Source organism: Amphiura filiformis, chromosome 1 (genome assembly GCF_039555335.1).
Source record: "Amphiura filiformis chromosome 1, Afil_fr2py, whole genome shotgun sequence".
Taxonomy (NCBI): domain Eukaryota; kingdom Metazoa; phylum Echinodermata; class Ophiuroidea; order Amphilepidida; family Amphiuridae; genus Amphiura; species Amphiura filiformis.
This window is the reverse complement of record NC_092628.1, coordinates 83,394,537-83,417,579: the sequence shown is the minus strand read 5'-3', so window position 1 is coordinate 83,417,579 and position 23,043 is coordinate 83,394,537. Positions and strand designations below refer to the sequence as shown.

Genomic DNA, 23,043 nt, shown 5'->3' with positions numbered 1-23,043 from the left:
ATAATAATAATAATAATAATAATAATAATTATAATAATAATAATAATAATAATAATAATAATAATAATTATTATAATAATAATTCATTGTGGGATCTATAATAATGCGCGGTGTCAACCCATAGGCCTCGGCACAGTTGCAGATTTTCGCTGACAACTGGGGCCTAAGACACTATCATTTTTATAAAGACAATAATATATCGCCATTAAAACATTGTTTATATAATTATACTGTACTAGAGGGACTAGAACCTACGGCCTTCACTAGACTAGACGTGACGCTCTAACCACTATATAGCATGTTGGAATGATTATGATCATTATTTTTCTTGCGTATAAAATATGCATTGCAGGGTTATGATGCTCTCAAGATGTTCCAGACATCAGATGAATTCTTTGCATCCCTTGGCCTTAAAGAAATGCCTCAGGAATTCTGGGACCATTCCATGATTGAGAAACCTACTGATAGGGAAGTTGTGTGCCATGCTTCAGCATGGGATTTCTACAACCAGAAAGATTTCAGGCAAGTATAAAATTAATATTAAAAATACGCGAGTTACGCTCATGAATATGATTATTTCGAGCAGTCATGACATTACAACAATTTGGCACAGACTGAGTGACAAACTTTAATGAGTTGTGACATCACCACCAAATTGACCTCTCGCCGTCCACGGCCAATACAATTGGAGCACCATTGGCCTCATGACATATCATTAACAACTGCGCTTTTGTATATAGAACCAATGGTGCGACGTCACTTGCATGGTACTTCAATGACATCTTAAAGATAATTATTGATTGGTTGCCGACCTGCGCAGTACAGCATTTTCTGTCTAGTTGTCAGAATTTCAGACGGGAACTATCTTTGTCTTTCATTTATTAATATCAAACTATTTTTCGCTTCCATAGAGTAAAGCAATGTACAGATATAACACAAGACGATTTTATCACTGTTCATCACGAAATGGGTCACATCGAGTATTACCTCCAGTATAAAAACCTACCCGTAGTCTACAGAGGCGGCGCCAATCCTGGATTCCATGAAGCCGTAGGTGATGTTCTGGCTCTCTCAGTCTCTACACCTCAACATCTCCATGATATCGGACTTCTTGATGAAATTGCTGATGATCCAGGTATGGTGATCACAATAGTTTCATTTCTTATAACTCTATATCATCGTTTTGTTTTAACAGAGTGAAACAATGTACAGATATCACACAGTCGAGTTTCATTACCATACACCATGAGATGGGTCATGTGGAATATTTTCTACAATACAAAGATCTACCCGTAGTGTACCGTGGTGGTGCCAATCCAGGATTTCATGAAGCCGTTGGAGATGTCCTTGCACTATCTGTCTCTACCCCACAGCATCTTCACGATATTGGCTTGCTTGATGAAATTGTGGACGATCCTGGTACATGTTACTTTGTTTTGTTTCGTTTCGTTTGGTTGTTGTTTGATGTATATATTTGTCTATGGAGCAGCTATTGCAGATAGGACCTTGTGGTCCGAAACCCTCAAAATATTTTCTTTTCAAATATAGAACAACTTAAAAGTCTGTCAATACAATTTAATGTAATTTGGAAAAATATTCACCATATTAATGTAAAAGGACGTAGAAAGGAACCCAAGAGAAAGAGAAATTATTTACAACCAACAAACCACACATTTAAAACAAAGGGGTCAAAATATCGTGGTCAGTTTTATTTAACCCTATTTAACCCTATTCATGGTTAGATCTACCACGGTCGGGGTTTTCTATTGTTTGACATCATATTAAATTGACCCACGTTACAGGGTCACTTTCTAATCGGGACTGCTGAATAGTCATTTCAACCACGTTAGGGGTCATTTGCTAACCGTTATTAATACATGTATAAGAAGGTGATTTTTCAGCTGACTACATTCGGAGTCAAATCTTTTTTTTTTACCCTAAACATGCTAAATAGAGTAATTTTTAACCGCAATTTGGGTCAAATTTTACACTAGATCAGAGGGGTTAAATTTGCCCTTTTTTGTCGGTGCATAATTGACAGTTGCCTGCGGGGTCAAATTAACCCCATAAGGGTAATTTTTAAGTGTGTATCTCTCAGTAATCTACATTTTTTCTCAATCAAAGCTCCACTGCTACAGCCAACGCAGAATCTACCCATCCCCATCATCTTCCACGAAGTCAGTCATGTCCGTCCACCATCTTCCACCCTCCCCGGGAGGCACTCCAACTTTGGAGGTGACGCGTATGTAGGGCTGACCCCCTTTCTCAGCATCGCTGTCACCCAAAGACCCCATATTTTTTTACGAACACATGCTCTGTCACCCGAAGACCCCCTATTTTTCCATTTGATCTGTCACCCAAAGACCCTTACAAGTTCAATTTGAACAGCAACTTTCATTTTCACTGATTTTGTTACTTATTTTGAAAAAACAATGAAATTTGAAGCATTTAGAACTAGAAAATCGATTTTCGAGGTTTTTGTAGCGCTGTTTCGGCTCTCACCCAAAGATTCCATTAAAAAAAAAGGTCATGTTCTCACCCAATGACCCCATATTTTTTACATTTTGCTCTCACCGAATGCCAAAAATCATGCTCCCACCCAATGACCCCATATTTTTTACATTTTGCTCTCACCGAATGCCCCTTAGTGCGAAAGTGCTAGTAGTAGGCATATCACCTCAAAAATAATCGCAGCAGAAACATGTTATTTAATGTTCCTACATTATTGAGCTTTATTAAAGCATCAAAAATCAAAAAACAGAATTGAAATCGGTCAATGCATTGTGGCGTAGTGTCAATTTAAAGATGCTCGTAGATGGAATGAAATCCTGCCACAAATGGCTGTAATGACAAAATTGGCACATTTTAAGATTTTGAAGGTATATTTGGACGCTTGCTTGAAAAAGCAGCGTTAATTTAAATATCACATGTTAAATGCATATCTTTCCTGACTTCGTTACCGAAAACAAAATTTAAAAATCTATCATTGAATAATTATAATAAATTAACCAAATATACTATTTTAGCAATTTCGGCCAATCTGCAGACAAATTAAATCTCAAAAAATGACTAAGTTCAGCTAATTAATATGCAAAATTGATGCCAATAGGAAACCGTACATGATATAAAGGTGCGGTTTTTTTTGCACACATATGTATACAAAGTTCTTTCAATTGATAACAAAAATACACAAAAAGTAATTAATTATGCAAATTAGGTAATTACAGCTAATTATGTATTTATGATATTATTATGCAAATTAGGCATGAGTAATTTTAGGTTTTTTTCAATATTTAATGAACGTCTGTTCATTCATTATAAATTTTTAAGTATGATCCTGTTATGAGGTTGAATAAATGAACTGCAGTTAATTATTTAAAAACAATACAAAAAAATAAAAAGTTTGACATTTTGACGGTGTCTGGAATATAATTTTCATTTTTACTGTAAACATGGTATGTGTCACCATTACTCAAAGCCAAGTCCGAAAAGTAAACATTAAAATTCAGTTGCAATGAGACTTTAAATTAACATTTTGTCATCTGGATTAACATGGGAGGATAATCGGTAAAAGCAAAAGCTATTTGACTGTACCGCGTATACAAAAAATAGTATGGTTTTGGACACACACAATGGCTTAGAGCTATTGTGGTTTGGAAAATTACTCCCTAAAAATATCATTGATTAATGTTTTGCTTCAACTAGTATTAGGGAAGTGTTTCATTCGTTGTCGACGAAATTAATTTACATGCTAAGAAAGATTAGTATTTCAGCTAAATGGTGGTAGTTCCTTTACTTGAATAGGCCTATATTTACTGATTTATGAGCGATCTTCAAAAATCCATAAAAACAGGCAGTAGCTCTTAAACAAAACAATATTTTTATTTAAGGACCCGATGTTAGCCTCGGAAAGGCTTCACACACCATATATTAAAAATTTAAACAATTTGGATAAATGAAGCATATGAAGAAATTCATTTATCGACATGGATGTTTTCTAAAATTGGCCAAATTTGAAGCGCGCCCTTTTCAATTCACTGTTATGCTTGCATGCACAGTGTAGCAGAATTATTGTGCAGCCACTGTGACATACCTACTAGTAGCCCTACACCTATATCCATTTCATATTGAAGTGCCCCCCCCCCCCGCCACCCTCCCCCCGGCTTTCACCCCTTTAACACTTTCTTCCGCACCAACTGTATTTATCTATAGATATAAATAAGATATTTCCATAATTTCCTCTCGCAGATGCTGACATCAACTACCTTATGAGCATAGCTCTTGATAAAATAGCTTTCTTGCCATTTGCTATATTGATGGATCAGTGGAGATGGGGTCTCTTTGATGGAAGTACACAAGATGCGCAATTCAACCAGGAATGGTGGCAATTGAGGTGAAATGTTTGATATCATCAAACTGTTTTCATAATAAATATTATTTTTACTTGAAAATATAATACGTATTATTCGAATTCTTTGAATACATCTTGTCGCCTCAATTACTTGGTCTTTTTTAAATTACCAAAAATATGGATTGGTTAGATTATAAGCTACGATATTTTAGAGTATTGTCATACAGGTTTATAATTTCAAGCAATGTAACACATTTTATCATAGTCTTTTTTGACAATCACTTTTCAGATTGGATTTTCAAGGTCTGGTTCCACCAACGGCAAGAAGCGAGTCGGATTTCGATCCTGCTGCCAAGTATCATATTCCATCTGATACTCCCTATATTAGGTAATATTAATTGAACTTCCTGGAATTATCGATGAGGCCATTTAGTGACCAGGGTCAGGTGGGGTCAGAAAGGTAGGATCAGAAAAATAAGGTCACCAACTGGCCTGAACTGTTCCCATTTATTTTGAATTGATTTAGTATAGTATGAACGATTTTTAACATACGGATATACGTTACTGTATAGCTGTAATGTGTATTGTGTTGTTCTAGCACCCTATTTCTTAGTGTATGTTTCAATAGACATCCACGCAAAATGCCTATTACCAACATGTCAGTTGATTTGGACATTGAATTTTCGAGTTACACATAAATAACATGTATTACACTGCCACATGTGTTATAATTTATATATTTCAACAGACAGAAAATACAAATCGGACAATGTCTTTGTCAAACGACAAAATCTGTAAGAAAGGTTATGCATAAAAACGTAGTCCTATGTGTCTGAATTCTGATGCATGGTATAAAAAATATCAACTTTTTTGGATTAACGAGTTTGTGGATCTGCGTATTAGTAAAAGTTATTCAATTTGAAGCAGGACTGTAAAAAACCTTTTATCATGAGCCTGACTGGTGTATATTACTGTGTTTTTGTTTTAATATTTTATGTAATGCAGGTACTTTATCAGTCACATTCTTCAGTTCCAGTTTCATGAAGCTATGTGCAATGCTTCCGGACACACCGGTCCGTTACTAAAATGTGATATCTATAAGTCACACGAGGCCGGCAAACTTCTTGGGTAAGATTTGCTTGAGTTCCCCGTCCAAATCGATACCATATGCAGTTCTGTGAGAAATCTAAGTTGGAGAACAGAGATGAGAGGCAGTCATGTAACTATTGTAAGGCATGATGTAGCGCATTATATCACGTCCGCTTTTTTATTGAATATCATGATATTATCAATCATCCAGGCAGATTGGTTTACATTATATGCATCATTCATTTAGGTTACATCCTACATTAAGCATATACTTTTAAGTATTTAAAAATACTTTACAAAATACTTGCCTTGGTCGTATTCTATACATTAAGCAACTTATTAAATTAGGCCCCTTAATCTATTCTATTTTAAAACAAGATGGTTTGAAGGCGACACTAGCATTCAAGCTAAACATTCCTGTGTTTTGTCACAAATATAAACATATTAATTTGTTACTTACTTTTATTGTGAATAAAAAAAGGAACTCAGGCAAACTTGCACTGTGATAAAAGGGGAGAGAAAATCAGAACCGTTCGGATTCGAACCAGCGGAATATTAATTTCTTACAGCTTGTAAGCTTAATGCGTTTCTCTATCAACTAACAATAACTGACACAGTAATTCCCCTACTCTTTTCATAACTATCTTCCCCATGCAGTGATATGTTGTCACTTGGTTCAAGTGTACCATGGCCTGATGCAATGGAGAAGATAACCGGACAAAGAGAGATGAGTGCTGAACCACTAGTGAAATATTTCCAACCGCTAATGGATTGGTTAGAGAAAGAAAATGCAGATATGGGTGAAACAATTGGCTGGCCTGACTCAGATTGGATGCCTGATAGTAAGTTTGACTTTATTGTAATTTTGAATTTCGGTTTTACTAAATCCGTACCACGTTGATTTGAAGTAACGTGTATTTTTGTTATCAATTGATATGATGGGCTCGTTAAACTCATGAAGCCAAAAATAACTCAAACTTGAATTTTCACTCCGATTTCCACTGATATCTCCTGCACGAAGTCTGAACCGGTCCGTATAATAAAAATCATAAAATGACCAGAATAATGACCGAATCGATGTATGCTATTGTATTTCTAATACAATGCAAGTACGGATATGCAAGAGAAGCTGGTGTTTCGGGCTAATACTCCACACTATACCTTAGATTTATTTTGCAGTTAGGAAAGGATCAATAATACTTATCTTTCAATCAGTTTCCTATTTCAGGCAATCCCTCGTTTCAAGTTATGAGTTTTCGTTTCTCTTTTGTTCAGAAATCGAAAATCGGGGGATTAAAAAGAGGGACAGAACTTTTCTGTAATCATAACATCTAAAACTGAATTTATACTACATCGCTGAGCGACAACGATTGGTTTTTACCCAATGATGTAGAGCGCTTTTTGCTCTTTCTTCCATGGTTGGAGTAAGCGCCACTAGCTCATTGGCAAATACCAAACGCTTTTCGCCCAGTGATAGAGTAATAAATTCAAATTTAGCGTAGAAAGGACACACACTTGTACCATAAGTATATAATAGCCTATTGTCATGATTGTGCTAAGCTTATTATCGGATCATATCCACATTTGTGTTTATGTATTATCTAGATAATATAATAATGGATCGGATATCAATCATGCGTGGACGGTAACAAGACTGGCATGATGCTGGAAGTATCAGCGTCATAAAAAATTTGGTTTGTTTGTTTCTATGAGACATAAGCAATGCATGATGATGGAGATGATTTGATTATGAATTAGTTTATTGTCCCGGGAAAGCTCCTCTCCCGGGTCGCGAGTGTCACCTTCTCCCCCTCGCGTCCTCCCTACCTTCTCCCCCTACTACACTCGATATCTCCTCTCCCCAACACGCTATTCCATTCCATTCCACTCTCGAGCTCTACTCGCCCTTCCTACCGTTCCCTCTTCCGATCCTCTCTCCCCTCTATTTCTCTTTCTCTCTCTCCATAACCCTCCCACACATCCCACAGACACAGGTTTCTAACAAAGGGTACAGACAAGGTGTCGGTAATGACGTCAATCAAGAGCTTAGGCAGGATAATTGGAAACCACGTGACCAAAACCCAAACCAATCCTGAAACTCATAACTTGAAACGACAGATTGGTCGAGGTCCAATGTCCTTTAAGAACATATTATACTCGACGTAGAATTGTCGTTCAAAAGGTATTCCTTATTCAATCTATTTCAACTCATATTTATCTCCTAACGAATGTTAGTTGACGGAAATTCTTCCTTTTTTTCCTTTTTAAAGACTTAGCAGTCTTTGGCTGAAATAATGGACAAAGGTTTCTGTAAAAACGTGCATAAAACAAGGGCCACAGACTTTCATTGGATTTTGTTTCTTCGACTCGGTTTTCTATTGTTTCCTCACCAAAATATTGATGTATTATAATGACATTTGTATTTCTATGTCGCTTGTTGAAATGAAATCAAAACATGATTTTATTATAAATATAAAGTGACGATTAAGTGTATTCAGGTATATTACTTGATTGTACATGTATCAGATTATAGGCTACATTTTCTTCCAAGTATAGAACATGCTATTTGATAGTAGTTTGTTTTGTTTCGTTAAGTGATATTGCGAAAGATTGCTTGAAATTATTTCAATGATTACATTATCATCCATTTTCACATTGTTTTTATTTCACATAGCTCCCACGCCATTCAAGCAAAAGCATGCAATGCAAAGATTGCAAACAAAGTAAAAAGCCACAACACTGACGTCATAATTAATTGGTAAAGTTAACAAGTTCAGGTTTTTCATGGTTATATGGTTCTACTACTTTACACTATCTATATTACCCTGGTAAATTGGGGTTTATACTGTTAACCCTGGTAGATGGTTGTAATCGGTGCCTCGCTAATATGTATGTGTTAATGTATTTATCGATATAATCGGGTCAGTGTTATTGTTATTTCTCAATGTTTAACATTTGCATGATTTTAGACATCTTTACGCAGCACTCTTTACCTGTTTGGTATGTTTGTTTTGTTAATTTTCTTTTGGCATAACTCAATCAAACCCCACCGGTTAGCGCTATAAGTCCACTTTTTCAAAATCAGCACCCCCCTCAAAAAAAATCCTGGCTACGGGCCTGGATGGCGCTGAAAAAGCCCAGACCTGTGCTTAATTTTGTTGTTTAAAACATTCCTGCTGGAAACGTATACCGTACGCGGTTCTGAAAAGAGTCGTATATTATTATCCTTTCTTTGTGGAAACATAGCGGCTCTGAAAATCGTTGTTTGTTTCTTAAAGGAGTATTTCGTGATCATAGCATCCTCCTTTTCCAATTTTCAGTTAATTCCGATTTTGTTTTCGCGAGTAATGCATGATTAGGCCGTATAAAATTAATGTTTTGGTTCTCGTCCAGAGAGGATTTTCATGAATTGATGAGGGAGGGAGGTGTTTTTTGTTTTTTTTTTTTTTCAATGTAAAATTAGCATTGTGAGTAGTTTTCGGTCTTCTCCAACAGTGCTCGAGGAAACGATGAGGCCCTTTTTTTTTTCAAATGTGAGATTCTGAGGATAAACCCCTAGAGTACCACAAAAAGACTTGGAAGTGATGCTTGTTCTCTAATAAACTTATTTATATGTATGAAGATTTCATAAATCATTCCAAAGTCTAAAAAATTGAAAATCTAAAAAAATAAAAAATCTGACAAATCCCAGAAATTGAGGAGGGAGGGGACGAGAACCAAAATATTAATTTTACACGGCCTTATGTGTATTCCACTGCCCCATAGAGGCCACTGAATTAAAATATGGTGATATTTTTGTTAAACGAATTAATCTGCAAGACATTTTGCACATAAACAGTATGTAACTAGAATTTTCCAGTGGTATAAAAATCTCAACTTTTTTGAGAAAAATGGGGGATGAGGCTGTGGATCACGAAATGCCCTTTTAAGACTAAGTTAAGTACTTAATACTACGAGCAGAGAAGATGCCATATCTTCTCTGCTACGAGCAATGACAAGATTTAGAAATCTACCCATCACTGTTTAGCTGTTTGACATGTCTGCTTTGTTAATTCTGTATTGGCATCAGTAGTGGCACTTAGATATGGTAGCTATATGTTTTTAACCTGACAGGAGGGCCGGCTAAGCATTAGTTTTAAAATCCACCAGGTTTGAGTTCGGAGTTCGGATGGGTACTCGAATTTGGTTTGGGTGTCGCTGAGAATTTGAAAGAGGACCCATTTTGTGCCATAACAAGATAATATTATAGACAGGTATACAAAATGCATGTTAAATGATTTTTAAAACAACTATGGGATATTTTGCGCTTCGCGCGGGTCCCCGCTAGATGAGTAAATGGGAGCGATCACTAAAACAGGAGGAATTACTGAAAAGGTAGAATCATTGAAAAGGTAAATTTTATTTTTCTAAACCTGTTCCTTCTTGCATTTCCATTTAGCTTCTTTCTTTCTTTCTTTTCAGTTTCTTCTACATGGGTCTAGTTTGTTCCCATTAAAAATTGCTATTTAGCTTGGGATTTTCCGTTTCCATGTTATTTATTTATTTAGGCCTAACCGCATTCCCATTATTTTCTAAATCTGTCCTTTATTACGTTTCCCTTTTAGCTTCTTTTTTATGCTGCTTAGCTTGTGATTTCCCGTTATTTATGTTAATATATTTAATTCTGTTTTCATTATTTTGGCTTCATTTTTCTTATATTTTCTGATTAGTTTTTAATTTTAGCTTTTTTTTCTTACGTTTCCTGATTAGTTTTTTTCTTTCCTTCTTTATTTTGCTCCCGTTTCATTTAGTAACCTGTATAATACCCGTATCTTTTTTTGTCTTCCCTTTCTTTTCTTTTTTATTCATTTTGTTCTTTCTTTCTTTTCAGTTTCTTCTACATAAATCTATTTTGTTCCAATAGATATATGCTGCTTAGCTTGTGATTTTCCGTTCCCATGTTATTTATTTATTGAAACCCGTTCATATGCATTATTTTATAAATCTACCCTTACTTAGATTTGTCCTTTTAGCTTTAGGTGTTTTTTTCTATTATTTTGTTCCCATTTTTCATATTTCCTGCTTATAAGTTATAGCTTGTGATTTCCCGTTTGTATTTAATTCTGTTCTCATTATTTTAGCTTCCTTTTTTCAGGAATTATTTATTTATTTATTTATTCTTTCATTTTTTAGGTTCCTTCCTGCCTCCCGTATCCTTACGATTTTTATCATTTTGGTAATCTCTTAACCAAACCCATTACCCCTTTTTTGTCCTACTTTCTTTTCTTTTCTGGTACGGAAAGTTGGCCTATGCATATGCGTCTTCCTTTTATAGATTTATTTATTTATTTACTCTAATCCACAACCCTGTACCCATAACCCATCCATAGTAGGCCTACCTTTCAGTTTTGTCCTACTTTCTTTTTTTTTTTTTTTTCTCTGGCACGGAAAGTTGGCCTATGCATATGCGACCCGTGCGTGCGAGTCACATCCCTTGTACGCCAACGCACTAACACCAACGCGCTGCCAGTTAGTTACGGTACGCGCTACCACTGAGTTTTGACAATAAAAAGGCCCGGGAAAAGAAAATCCGGTTTTAACCATATTTGTTGACCGTTTTCAACCAAATAAAGTGCAATGCATTTCCCGTATATATTCCTCAATCTCCGGACGATTCATAGGCCTAGAATAAATAATGAAATTGTACACTGACTGTCTGCACCCCGGGTCTCCACGCAGGCACTATCACCACTCTAGACTACCAGACCACTGTTTCCTACGTTACCTTAGTGATGACGCAAAGACCTGATTCACGCGTCGTAGCCTTAATTTCTTGGCTGCCAACCTTGATGCAGTGGCGGTAAATGGGGCGCGTAGATCTGCGTAGGGACGAAAAGCTCGTAAGATCATTATTAAATTATGCGCTGTTGTGCATCTAGATAGCCTGAATCATTTCTTGGCCACCTCGCAGTTGGCAGAAAACGGGGCAATGTTGCTCTGCGTATGGTTTTTAATGGAAATATTATTACGCGGTTCACACTGTCCTTATTACCCACAATGCCACTGCGATCGATTTTGCATAGCAACACGACAGTTTTTTATGTTATTCTCTTAGTTACCACCAATTTTTGCAAAAATGAATCTCAGATGGTTTAATGGCAATATGTACCCGATCAATGTACCAATAAATCAGAGCTGAAAGTGAAATCATCTCCGAGTCTATTCGCGCACAAGATTTAGCGACTTCCTTTTATTTATATAGATTACCGTTAATATAACACCGATTGTTGAGAATTTATGATATAACACCCTATTATCACATTTCGAATTTCAGTGAAAATGTTACCATCGTTATTAGGCAGGGAAATTTGTGAGACAATTTTCAACAACAATCGCGAAATATGTATAAAATGGTCATTTCAATTAATTATCTTTTATCAGCATATCATAGCTAGAGGGAAATTTGTGGGACAATTGTCAACAATTCTTAAAAACGTCGTAAAAAGTTGGGTTGCATTATCTTTACCTGTATATAATAATTGTCATTCAAGCCATAATTTTGTGTTTATTAAAGTTTCGTCTGACTTGTATATTTTTCATCCTGTTTTTCAGCTCCACCCGATTGGCCAACTCCTACTGAACCACCAGCGACCACCGCTGGTGCATCGTCCATGGCAGCATCACTTGCTATTATTATCGTATGCATCTTCCTCTTCATGTTTCGTTAACATCAAACAATGACGATATTTTACAGAGTAGTAATAAAATATGATTGTTAAGAATCTTTTTTTCTAAGTTTTCTAATTCTAAGTATACGGTCCACAACTTATAAATTCCCCCCTAATACATTTTAGAATAAGTCGAAAAATATTTTACGGAATGTATAAATGTAAAATAGTGTGTATACCCCTATTTGTTTTACACATTTGGACCAATTTATACCGTCACACATCGTTGCGTTCAGTCACAATGGTTAATCGTGTAAGAAAAGAGGCCGTTTGAAAAGTTGCACCTGAGTCCATAGCAGTCAGGTCTTTAAGTCTCTTTTTTTACATAATAAACCATTGTGACTGAACGCAATGACGTGTGACGCTATAATTTGGTCCACATGTGTAAAACAAATACGGCTACCCATACCTGTTTACACGTTTGCATTTTGTCGAATATTTTTCGATTTATTTGAAAAAGTATTTAGGGGGAACTTATAAGTTGTGGACCCTATATAAAGGTAACACGTGTAATTTATTTGAGACGGTACATGTACATAATAGACGAATCTCACGAGCCAAGTCATGGTCAGGATTTGGTCGGCCATTACCGGGTCCCCCGCTGCACCAACTGTTTTGTCCGCCAAATTGTGCGAATAAAAGCCGCCTAACGCCTAGATGCAAGGACGAGGATGGTTATATAATAGAGATAATTCCGCAGGTAATCCCATCGCATCTATTCATACATAGTCCCTTTGTTCGCAAGTACTAGACATCCATTTGAAGTACCGTTTGATATGGTGTATGAGTTTATTTTCTTTGTACATTGTACCGCACGTAAAAGGCAATAGACCATGTAGAAGCTGTGTGTTTTGCCGAAGGGAATTCTATTGTGTTGTAAACTTTCATCATTCTTTTGTCTACGTGTGTTTTCGCCGCAGGTGTAAAACGGGTGATGGAATGTAATTTAAAATTCCCGCTGAATCATTTCACATTTTGGGTGCATTGTAGCCGACGGGGACCCAGTTATGGCTCCCAGTGAGGTGTAGGAATGCGTGAAATGAGATTCGTCTATAACAACGTGGTAAATGTCTTGAATATTGCATTTTCAGAACCTATTCAAACTTAACCTCTCACGCACAAGATACTTTTGATCATCTTCAGTCTAGTGTAGCTAATATTAATTTTGAGTTATTGGCAAAAAAGATACTCACATTCCTTTGTTTTGAGCAACTGATAAATTGCCTATAACGTGGTAACCAGAAGTTTAATTTTCATGATGTTTGCATTCATATCTGAGTGGCTATTGCTGATAATAAAAAAAAACCTTGAAATTTAATATTTTCGACATTAGACTCATTTCCCGTGATCGTTTCATATAAAAGATGTTTCGTTTTTTGGACAAATAGCCACTAGTAGTAGCCAGGTTAGCAAAAAAGAATTCTTCTGCATGCATAATCCGAACTCTGAAGAAAATACGAAATTTCATAGGGGAAGTAAAGATATTTTGTGCGCATTATATCGCGTGCTGGGACAAATAATGAAGAGGTCATGCCAAACAAGATATATCCAAATGATGCAAGGTGTATTGTTGTAGTGATATTGTGATTATTTCAACCTGGTGCATAACTTGCCATTTTCCAGTAAAAGTTAGGCCCTATATTCCCTCTCAGACCCGACCTGAACCAGTCCATGTTTCTATAAAACTATTTTCCCTCTCAGACCCGAACTGAACCCACAACGTTTCTATAAAATCATATTCCCTCTCAGACCCGAACTGAACCAGTCCATGTTTCTATAAAACTATTCAGACCCGAATTGAACCAGTCCCACGTTTCTAGAAGGCCAATACCCGTGATGCAGAATGTGTCAGGATATAGTCTCACATGTAAGGGATTTTGTTCGTCTCATTGCAAGTGTAAGGGTATCGAACCCAGGACCTCATGTACCCGCATAAGAGGGCAAAATTGGAACCCTTAATACATGAAAGTGATTTTTTCATTAGAGAATGAATTTGGAGAAAACCTTCTGATAATTACAAACACTCGCTGAGCAGCAACACCTTCCCTTTAAGCTTTTAATCCGATAAGCTGATTATCTATTTGTTTTCATGAATTGGAAGACATTCATTGATGTATTACTGAGCTCAATCATCTGAAATTACTGGAGCGTGAGCCACCCAGGCTGGTGGCTCAGCATAGTATTTTATTAACGGAAGGTTTTCTCCAAATTCGTTTCCTAATGTAGATCCATTTAAAGTGTAAGGGTTATCATCATGGTTATGTTCATGCATCAGCTGTCAGAATAGTAAGATGGGTTGATTACCATAATGAGCAATATGATGAAAATAAACTCATGACAATGACAAATTCATATGGTTTTGAGTGCTATAGTTGTTTCCCGGGGGGGGGGCACTTCAATTTGAAATGGATATAGGTGAAGGGCTGGCACTTTCATACTAAGGGGCATTCGGTGAGAGCAAAATGTAAAAAATGTGGGGTCATTGGGTGAGAGCATGCTTTTTGGCATCGGTGAGAGCAAAATGTAAAAAATATGGGGTCATTGGGTGAGAACATGACCTTTTTTTTTTAATGGAATCTTTGGATAAGAGCCGAAACAGCGCAACAGAAACCTCGAAAATCGAACTTCTAGTTCTAAATGGCTTCAATTTTTTTTGTTTTATCAAAATAAGTAACAAAATCAGTGAGAAATGAAAGTTGCTGTTAAATTTGAACAAGTAACCCAGCAAACACATAACGTTTTCGACATCATTCGCAAAAGGTTATAAAGGGTTGTCAGAAAACGTTAAAATGTCGGGTTATATAAAGGGTATATTAAGAGTATAAAACGTTTGCATAACCTTAAAAAACATTTTTGATAATCTACTGCTCAGCAAACAAAAATGTTTTACAGAAAACGTTTAAATGTCGGGTTATATAAAGGGTATAAAAACGTTTTAATAACATTCCAAAAACATTCTTGAAAACTTGATACAAAACATTCTAAACAGAATGTTATTTTGGGGTTGAAAAATATTTTGCGAAAAACGTTTGCCCAAAATATTTTCAATAACGTTTTAAAAACGTTTTCATGACCTTTATATAACCCGACATTTAAATGTTATTAAAAGGTTTTGAAAAAAAACATTTTGAGAACATTTCTGTGTTTGCTGGGTTCAAATATTTTAACATAATGTTATCTAAGTATTGACACAATATTTGGCAAAAATGTTTGCAAAAATAGTTTACAATAACATTTTTGAAAACATTTAAAAATATTGTTGTGGTGTGTTTTTCATACAAAACGTTTTAAAACGTTATCATGACCTTTATATAACCCGACATTTTAATGTTATTAAAACGTTTTTACCTAAACCAAAAGCCAAAATATAACTTATTTAAAACGTTTTTGTGTTTGCTGGGAAGGGTCTTCGGGTGACAGATCAAATGAAAAAATAAGGGGTCTTTGGGTGACAGAACATGTGTTCGTAAAAAAATATGGGGTCTTTGGGTGACAGCGATGCTGAAAAAGGGGGTCTTAACAGCCCTACATACGCGTCAACTCAAAAGTTGGAGTGCTCCCCCGCCCCCGGAGTTGTTTATTATTATTTCTTATTGAGTATACTAACAATAGAATAATTAGTTAATATCATGTTCTAATTTGACTAATTAATACTTTGTCATGAAATATAAGATTTGTCATTCGAGAAAGTAATTTGCAGCAAGACTATAGAATAATACGTAAGCGTGTTTATTTTGCCATCCTTAATTAATACGTTTTAGACCAGTTAGCAAATCACGATATATATTTTGTACTGTCATGGTTGAGCTTTGGGTTGTTTTCATGCTGCAATTTAGAGCAGTCGTTTGACAAACTTTTTTGACAAAAATAATCTCATATTAACCATTAATTGTGAAAAAGAAAATAATTATAGACATTTTTTCTTGCCACAAGTGATTAAAAGAACTTATTGTGTAAAATTTGAAAAAGCCGAAAAAATAAAATTTTCGAAATGACAGGCCAATTATTGAAGCCACTTTTTTCACTGTTATTGTATAAATTATTGGTTAAAACATTAAAGTGCTGTAGTCGGGTATCTACCAGGTTTTAATGTGCACCCCCCCCAGGACTCTACCAAACCAACTTTTTTAGCTTCCTTTTATGGTCCTATAACACATTCAAGAAATTCAAGATGTTAACAAAAAATATTTCCCGGCACTACGGCCATGTTCAAGGTTAAGGGTCAACACAGTGGTCAAATTTCAAAGTTGCTCAAATCTGGTTAACAAGCACACCAAATTATTCCTCTCATTGCAAGGATTCAGAAAAAGTATAGTTTGACCTACCTGCGACTTACCGTTCTTGAGTTATAGCAAAAAGGTCAAATTTTGAGCGGTGGTCAGTTTTTTTTGGCCACACAGGGGCCAAAAATTAAAAATGCTCCGATTTCAACGCAAATGGTCTCAAATTGCTCGTCATGCAAAAGCAAGTCAAAAAAGGAATTGTTTGCCCTGTCTAAAATGCTTCGTTATTGACAAAATTGGCCATAAAGGTCAATCCCCCATTACAGCCTATTAATTGACCTATATTGTGAAGTTTCCTAGGTAACGAAACATCCTACATGGTTACAACTATTCCTTATTTGACTTATTTTTACATAACAAGCAATTTGAGACCAATTTCGTTCAAATTGGAGCATTTGGCCAAAAAAAATGACCATATGCATATCGGCGGGCCCGCAGTAATTTTTACATGCTTTTCGGCGGAAGCTGCCTAAAATAAGCACAGCTAGGCCTATATTATTATAGGGCCTACCGGTACTTTTGATTGACCCGACAGTGCGGTTTATTTAGACATGGACCTACTCAATTCCCAATTACGTCCTCTCCTCTCCTCTCCTCTCCTCTCCTCTCCTCTCTCTCTCTTTTCTCCTCTCTTCTCTCTTCTCTCTCCTCTCTCCTCTCCTCTCTCTCTTCGCACCCTTGCCACCAAATCTTTTTCTGGTCCGAGGTGGAGCAATTTTTTTTTGGGGGGGGGGGTCTGAGGTGAAGCAATTTTTTTTGATCAGATGGAGTGACAATTTTTTTCAAAAACTACCAAGCCCCCCCCCCCCACCTTGATATCTAATGGTGCGTCCCTTGTTATACAATGTAGTGTTGTATTTTTTTTATTCGACATCGAAGTGATTACATAAAGAAGCTACATAACTTGGGTCACGGCCGGTCGTTGCATCAATCGAAGAAGTTTAGTCAGACTGATTCCGGGGGGACACTCCCACTTGGGAGGTGACGCGTACGAGTGTGTAGGGCTGAGACCCCCTTGTGTGTGATCGGCTTACAATTCATACCAGCGCCGCACCGGGATGAGGTGCAGGGGAGGGGGTGATGCAATACTTATCCCAGGGTGTTGAATTATAGGGGGGAGCTTTTTTGGCGGGACAAGGGGGAACTTATTGGCACGGGTATATAGGTATTTGCACCGTTTCGATATTGCGACCTAAAATGTGATGTATAGAACATGCCAGGATATCATGCCTAAATTCAAATGGTGTAAGGGGGGATTATTTTTGGCATGTCAAAATATTTTGATGTATAGGCCTAATAATAGTATAGCCATGAATGATCTTTTAAAACCAAAGGGACTGTTTTTGGGTCACTATGTTTGAAATGCCATTCCCGGGAGTGTGCATATGACTAAATATTTCCATCGTAATAATAAAATGCCGGTTCCAGCGTTTTATTCAAAATCTCGGATTTTGACAAAACTACAGCACCTAAAGTCTTGATTTTTTTGCAGAGTATCTTTATTGACTAAGGCCGTATAAAATTAATGTTTTTGTTCTCGTCCCCTCCCTCCTCTTTTTCTGTGATTTGTCAGATTTTTTTTATTTTTTTAGATTTTTCGATTATTTTAGACTTTGGAATGATTTATGAATTTTTTATACATATAAATAAGTTTATTAGAGAACAAGGACCACCTCCAAGTCTTTTTGTGGTATTCTAGGGGGTTTATCCATCAGAATCTCACATTTGAATTCGATTGGAAAAGACCGAAAACTCAGTAGGCCTACAGACAATGCTGATTTTACACTGAAAAAAAACACCTCCCTCCCTCATCAATTCATGAAAATCCTCTGGACGGGTCGAGAACCAAAATATTAATTTTATACGGCCTAAAGTATTGGTAGGCCTACATTACAATCGTGTAAAAACCAGAATTTCAAATTTTTTGAGGGCGTTCTCCTCAGCAAATGTATAGGCCTAATACCGGTATGGCTTTAAGACATTTTTGTGCGTATGGTTGTTTGATTTTACAAAAGAAATTCATAATGCGAGCTAAAGCATTCGTGAAAAATAGAATTCAATGTGTGCGACAAGATTTTTTTTACCAAGTAAGCTACTAGGGCCTACTGCCGATTCATCAGTTGACCCTAATTATATTATAATTCGTTATTTTTAATCATTTGGCCAAATCCCTGCAAACACTGCCTGGACGTTATCAAAATAGTTGAGCGGTAACAGTCGTTAGTATCGAATATCGATATTCGATAACAACTTGAAGTGTTGGAGTAGGTTTGCGATAGGCCTATGTCAGAATGAAAAATCATGAAAATTGATTGTTTTTAATTTCAATTTCAATTTCAATTTCAATTTCAATTTCAATTTCAATTTCAATTTCAATTTCAATTTCAATTTCAATTTCAATTTCAATTTCAATTTCAATTTCAATTTCAATTTCAATTTCAATTTCAATTTTAATTTTAATGCAGCTCACAATAATCTGTGACTGGACGCGGCGAATCAGCCGTAAAGTCGGCCCCGGTCAATTTTGTGTTAAGAAAATATATACCATAAGCTTTAAAATGGTATATCATTTGACTTCAAACGATATCCAAAAGCGGAGTTATGATTTTGTTGAACTCTGTTCCTTCGACAAAATTGTATTTTTTATCGGTTCTACATGTGTCCCTTTTTCTACATTTCTGGTAATAAATATCCAACAGTCATAATTGGCGGTCACTTCAAATCATCCCCAAGTCAACGAGGTTCAGAAATATCCTCTCATTGTTCATTGTTGATTATACATACCTAGACAAAATACAATGCTTTGTTATCTACCACTTGAACAGGATTTAGCCAAAGCAAACAAAGACAAGAACTATTCTATAGAAATAGGTAGAAGCTTATTATCCTCTTCAGCAGTAGTATTATTGATTGATTTAAACAGCGTTTGATAAGACACTTGTCGCAAAGAATTGATACACCTATGAATACGACCTTCACATACATTTTACACTTTAACTCAGAATACAATTTGCCGAGTTTACGGCTGATTCGCCGCGTCCACTCACAATTCTATTATAGGCCTACTAATAAAATAATAAGCTCTGTGTGTCTGTCTGTCCGGCAATGCGTTTCGCCGCGCTTAGACGCATCGCTCCGATATTTCGGATATAGATAGATATCGGGCATTCCACGTTTTATACATATGGTGTGGTTTGAAAGATCATCGGAGGTCAAGGTCAAAGGTCAAATTTCAACTTTGTCCGATCGGGCCCAAACTTGGTAGGTGGAATCCTTGATACGAGGCGAGTATATGCCCGAAATAAAATTGAGGTCAACCGAGGTCAAAGGTCATTACGGAGGGGTCAAATTTCAAACTTTGTCCGATCGGGCTCAAACTTGGTGGGTGGAATCCTTGATACGAGGGGAATATATGCTCAAAATAAAATCGAGGTCAACCGAGGTCAAAGGTCATTACGGAGGGGTCAAAGTTCAAACTTTGTCCGATCAGGGTCAAACTTGGGAGAGCGTGGCGCAATGGTTAGAGTACTTGCCTTTAGTGCATGAGGTCCCGGGTTCGATTCCCGGCGGTGGCAATTGGCTGGGATATTGACTTGGAAAAAAAGTCTGAAATTAATTAGCAACATCTGTAGATTAAATTCAGACTTCCGCTCTCCCATGGTTCATTTAGAATTGGGTAAATGAATCATGAAAGTACTCCGTCCTTCGGAGGGGACGTTAAGCCGTCGGTCCCGTGTGCAGAGAGCCATACCTGTACATGTATCTCGCAGCCAGTTTCGAAAAGAGTAGGGTGTTAACCCCTGACTGTTCCGGGCGCACACCTCTAAATCACTCCGCGGACGATGTAATGTGGATGAGTTCCGGTAAAAACGAAATCTTTTTGAGGTATTTTGGGCCTTTCTGTCGACTTGTAAGGAAAAAGAGAAGCATGTTATAGCTTAAATAAAAGATCGAGACCTATACACGAACTTGGATCCCCCAAAAGTTGCATAATCCTATTTTTGAAAAAAAGTAGGCCCTCGGATTGAGAAAATGACCAGGAACGGGTTTTCAGGGTAAAAACGGGTCGAAAATGGTCATGGTCTTGTTTAAACGCCCATTTCTTGACATCTAATCGGAAGACTACCCGTACATTGAAACATATATTAAATTTTCATCGATTTGCAATCGATTGGTGGTATATTTATGTTCAATTTGTTGCCGAAAAGGTCTAAAATCGGGCAAAGAAGAGACGTGTTTTCACGTGTATTTCAATGGGACGCGCTATTGGTGGTGTGCGCCCTTATAAAGCATAATAGGCTTAATTGGCCCGAAGTAGGCCTTTTACAGGAATCACGTCAAAAACAGGACGGATATGTGTAAGATTCCGATTTTCGATTTGAATTAAAACTTTATAAGCCACTTAATGATTTTAAAGTGTTTTATAGTGAAAATGTAATTTCAATTTCTTAATTAACATTGTTAAAGTTCATTAAAGTGATGAAAAAGTAAGCAAATTCGGCGTTCTGAGAGTTTTCATTAATTTAATATCATGATTAAATTTCAGCATGTGTCCTTAAAACGACTCAAATGTAATTTTTTTTCGGGGGGGGGGGGGGGCAAAATGAAACTTAATATAAAAATATGAATGTGTAGAAAATGTTTAAACTTACTTTTATTACGTTTAAAGAAATAAAAATGCAAATATACCATTCAAAAGACGCTGATGCGAGTAGCATTTTTGAAGGAAATGACCAAGACTCCTAGAATGGTCAAAATCACAAAAACTGTTTATTTTCTGCTTTGGACACATGACTTCAAACGTAATTTTTCTAAATGTATTTATCCTAGAGCAATAAAATTTGACAATTTAACCCAAAATTTAATAAAGTTTGCAAATCTATAACGAAAAGAATCGACTTTACATATGTGCATTATAAGGCATAATAGGCTTAATTGGCCCGAAGTAGGCCTTTTACAGGAATCACGTCAAAAACAGGACGGATATGTGTAAGATTCCGATTTTCGATTTGAATTAAAACTTTATAAGCCACTTAATGATTTTAAAGTGTTTTATAGTGAAAATGTAATTTCAATTTCTTAATTAACATTGTTAAAGTTCATTAAAGTGATGAAAAAGTAAGCAAATTCGGCGTTCTGAGAGTTTTCATTAATTTAATATCATGATTAAATTTCAGCATGTGTCCTTAAAACGACTCAAATGTTAGTTTTTTCGGGGGCAAAATGATACTTAATATAAAAATATGAATGTGTAGAAAATGTTTAAACTTACTTTTATTACGTTTAAAGAAATAAAAATGCAAATATACCATTCAAAAGACGCTGATGCGAGTAGCATTTTGAAGGAAATGACCAAGACTCCTAGAATGGTCAAAATCACAAAAACTGTTTATTTTCTGCTTTGGACACATGACTTCAAACGTAATTTTTTCTAAATGTATTTATCCTAGAGCAATAAAATTTGACAATTTAACCCAAAATTTAATAAAGTTTGCAAATCTATAACGAAAAGAATCGACTTTACATATGTGCATTATAAGGGCGCACACCTCTAAATCACTCCGCGGACGATGTAATGTGGATGAGTTCCGGTAAAAACGAAATCTTTTTGAGGTATTTTGGGCCTTTCTGTGGACTTGTAAGGAAAAGAGAAGCATGTTATAGCTTAAATAAAAGATCGAGACCTATACACGAACTTGGATCCCCAAAAGTTGCATAATCCTATTTTTGAAAAAAAGTAGGCCCTCGGATTGAGAAAATGACCAGGAACGGGTTTTCAGGGTCAAAACGGGTCTAAAATGGTCATGGTCTTGTTTAAACGCCCATTTCTTGAAATCTAATCGGAAGACTACCCGTACATTGAAACATATATTAAATTTTCATCGATTTGCAATCGATTGGTGGTATATTTATGTTCAATTTGTTGCCGAAAAGGTCTAAAATCGGGCAAAGAAGAGACGTGTTTTCACGTGTATTTCAATGGGACGCGCTATTGGTGGTGTGCGCCCTTCCCAACCCGTCCCGGCGTTCAAATGGACCCCAATGGAAATAAGCTTCAATAGAGGCTTTCTTGGGTTATCCAGGGTTCTCACAACCCGAACAAATCAAATCAAATCAAAAAATCAAATCTTGGTGGGTGGTGGAATCCTTGATGCGAGGAGAATATATGCCCGAAATGAAATTGAGGTCAACCGAGGTCAAAGGACATTATGGAGGGGTTAAATTTCAAACTTTGTCCGATCGGGCTCAAACTTGGTGGGTGGAATCCTTGCTACGAGGGGAATATATGCGCAAAATACCATTGAGGTCAACCGAGGTCAAAGGTCATTACGGAGGGGTCAAATTTCAAACTTTGTCTGATCAGGCACAGACTTGGTGGGTGGAATCCTTGATACGAGGGCTATAAACATGGTATAATGAATTCTCAATATGACAGGAACAGGAAGATTTCACCACTCCCTGTGAGGACTGCAATGTCTTCCCAGCATTCATAGCTGAAAATGATTTCTAAATTTCAAACGGATATAGGCCTACAAATAAAACTGAGGTCATCAAAGGTCGAAGGGGATCAAGCCAAGGTCATCTAGGGTCAGAGGTCATATGGGGTCATGGA

The 23,043-nt window shown here is 36.4% G+C and overlaps 1 protein-coding gene across 1 annotated transcript in view; it reads left to right on the top strand.

The window, feature by feature from the left end:
- Positions 1-14,499, top strand: part of LOC140163616 (angiotensin-converting enzyme-like) — a 79,469-nt gene extending 64,970 nt beyond the window's left edge. Inside the window, exons 19-25 of the mRNA XM_072186933.1 lie at positions 353-522; positions 912-1,135; positions 4,249-4,393; positions 4,641-4,739; positions 5,357-5,479; positions 6,098-6,282; positions 12,032-14,499. Of these exons, the coding sequence (XP_072043034.1) occupies positions 353-522; positions 912-1,135; positions 4,249-4,393; positions 4,641-4,739; positions 5,357-5,479; positions 6,098-6,282; positions 12,032-12,147 (1,062 nt within the window). The 3' untranslated portion in view covers positions 12,148-14,499. The remainder of the gene's footprint in view (positions 1-352; positions 523-911; positions 1,136-4,248; positions 4,394-4,640; positions 4,740-5,356; positions 5,480-6,097; positions 6,283-12,031) is intronic.
- Positions 14,500-23,043: the final 8,544 nt, after the last annotated feature.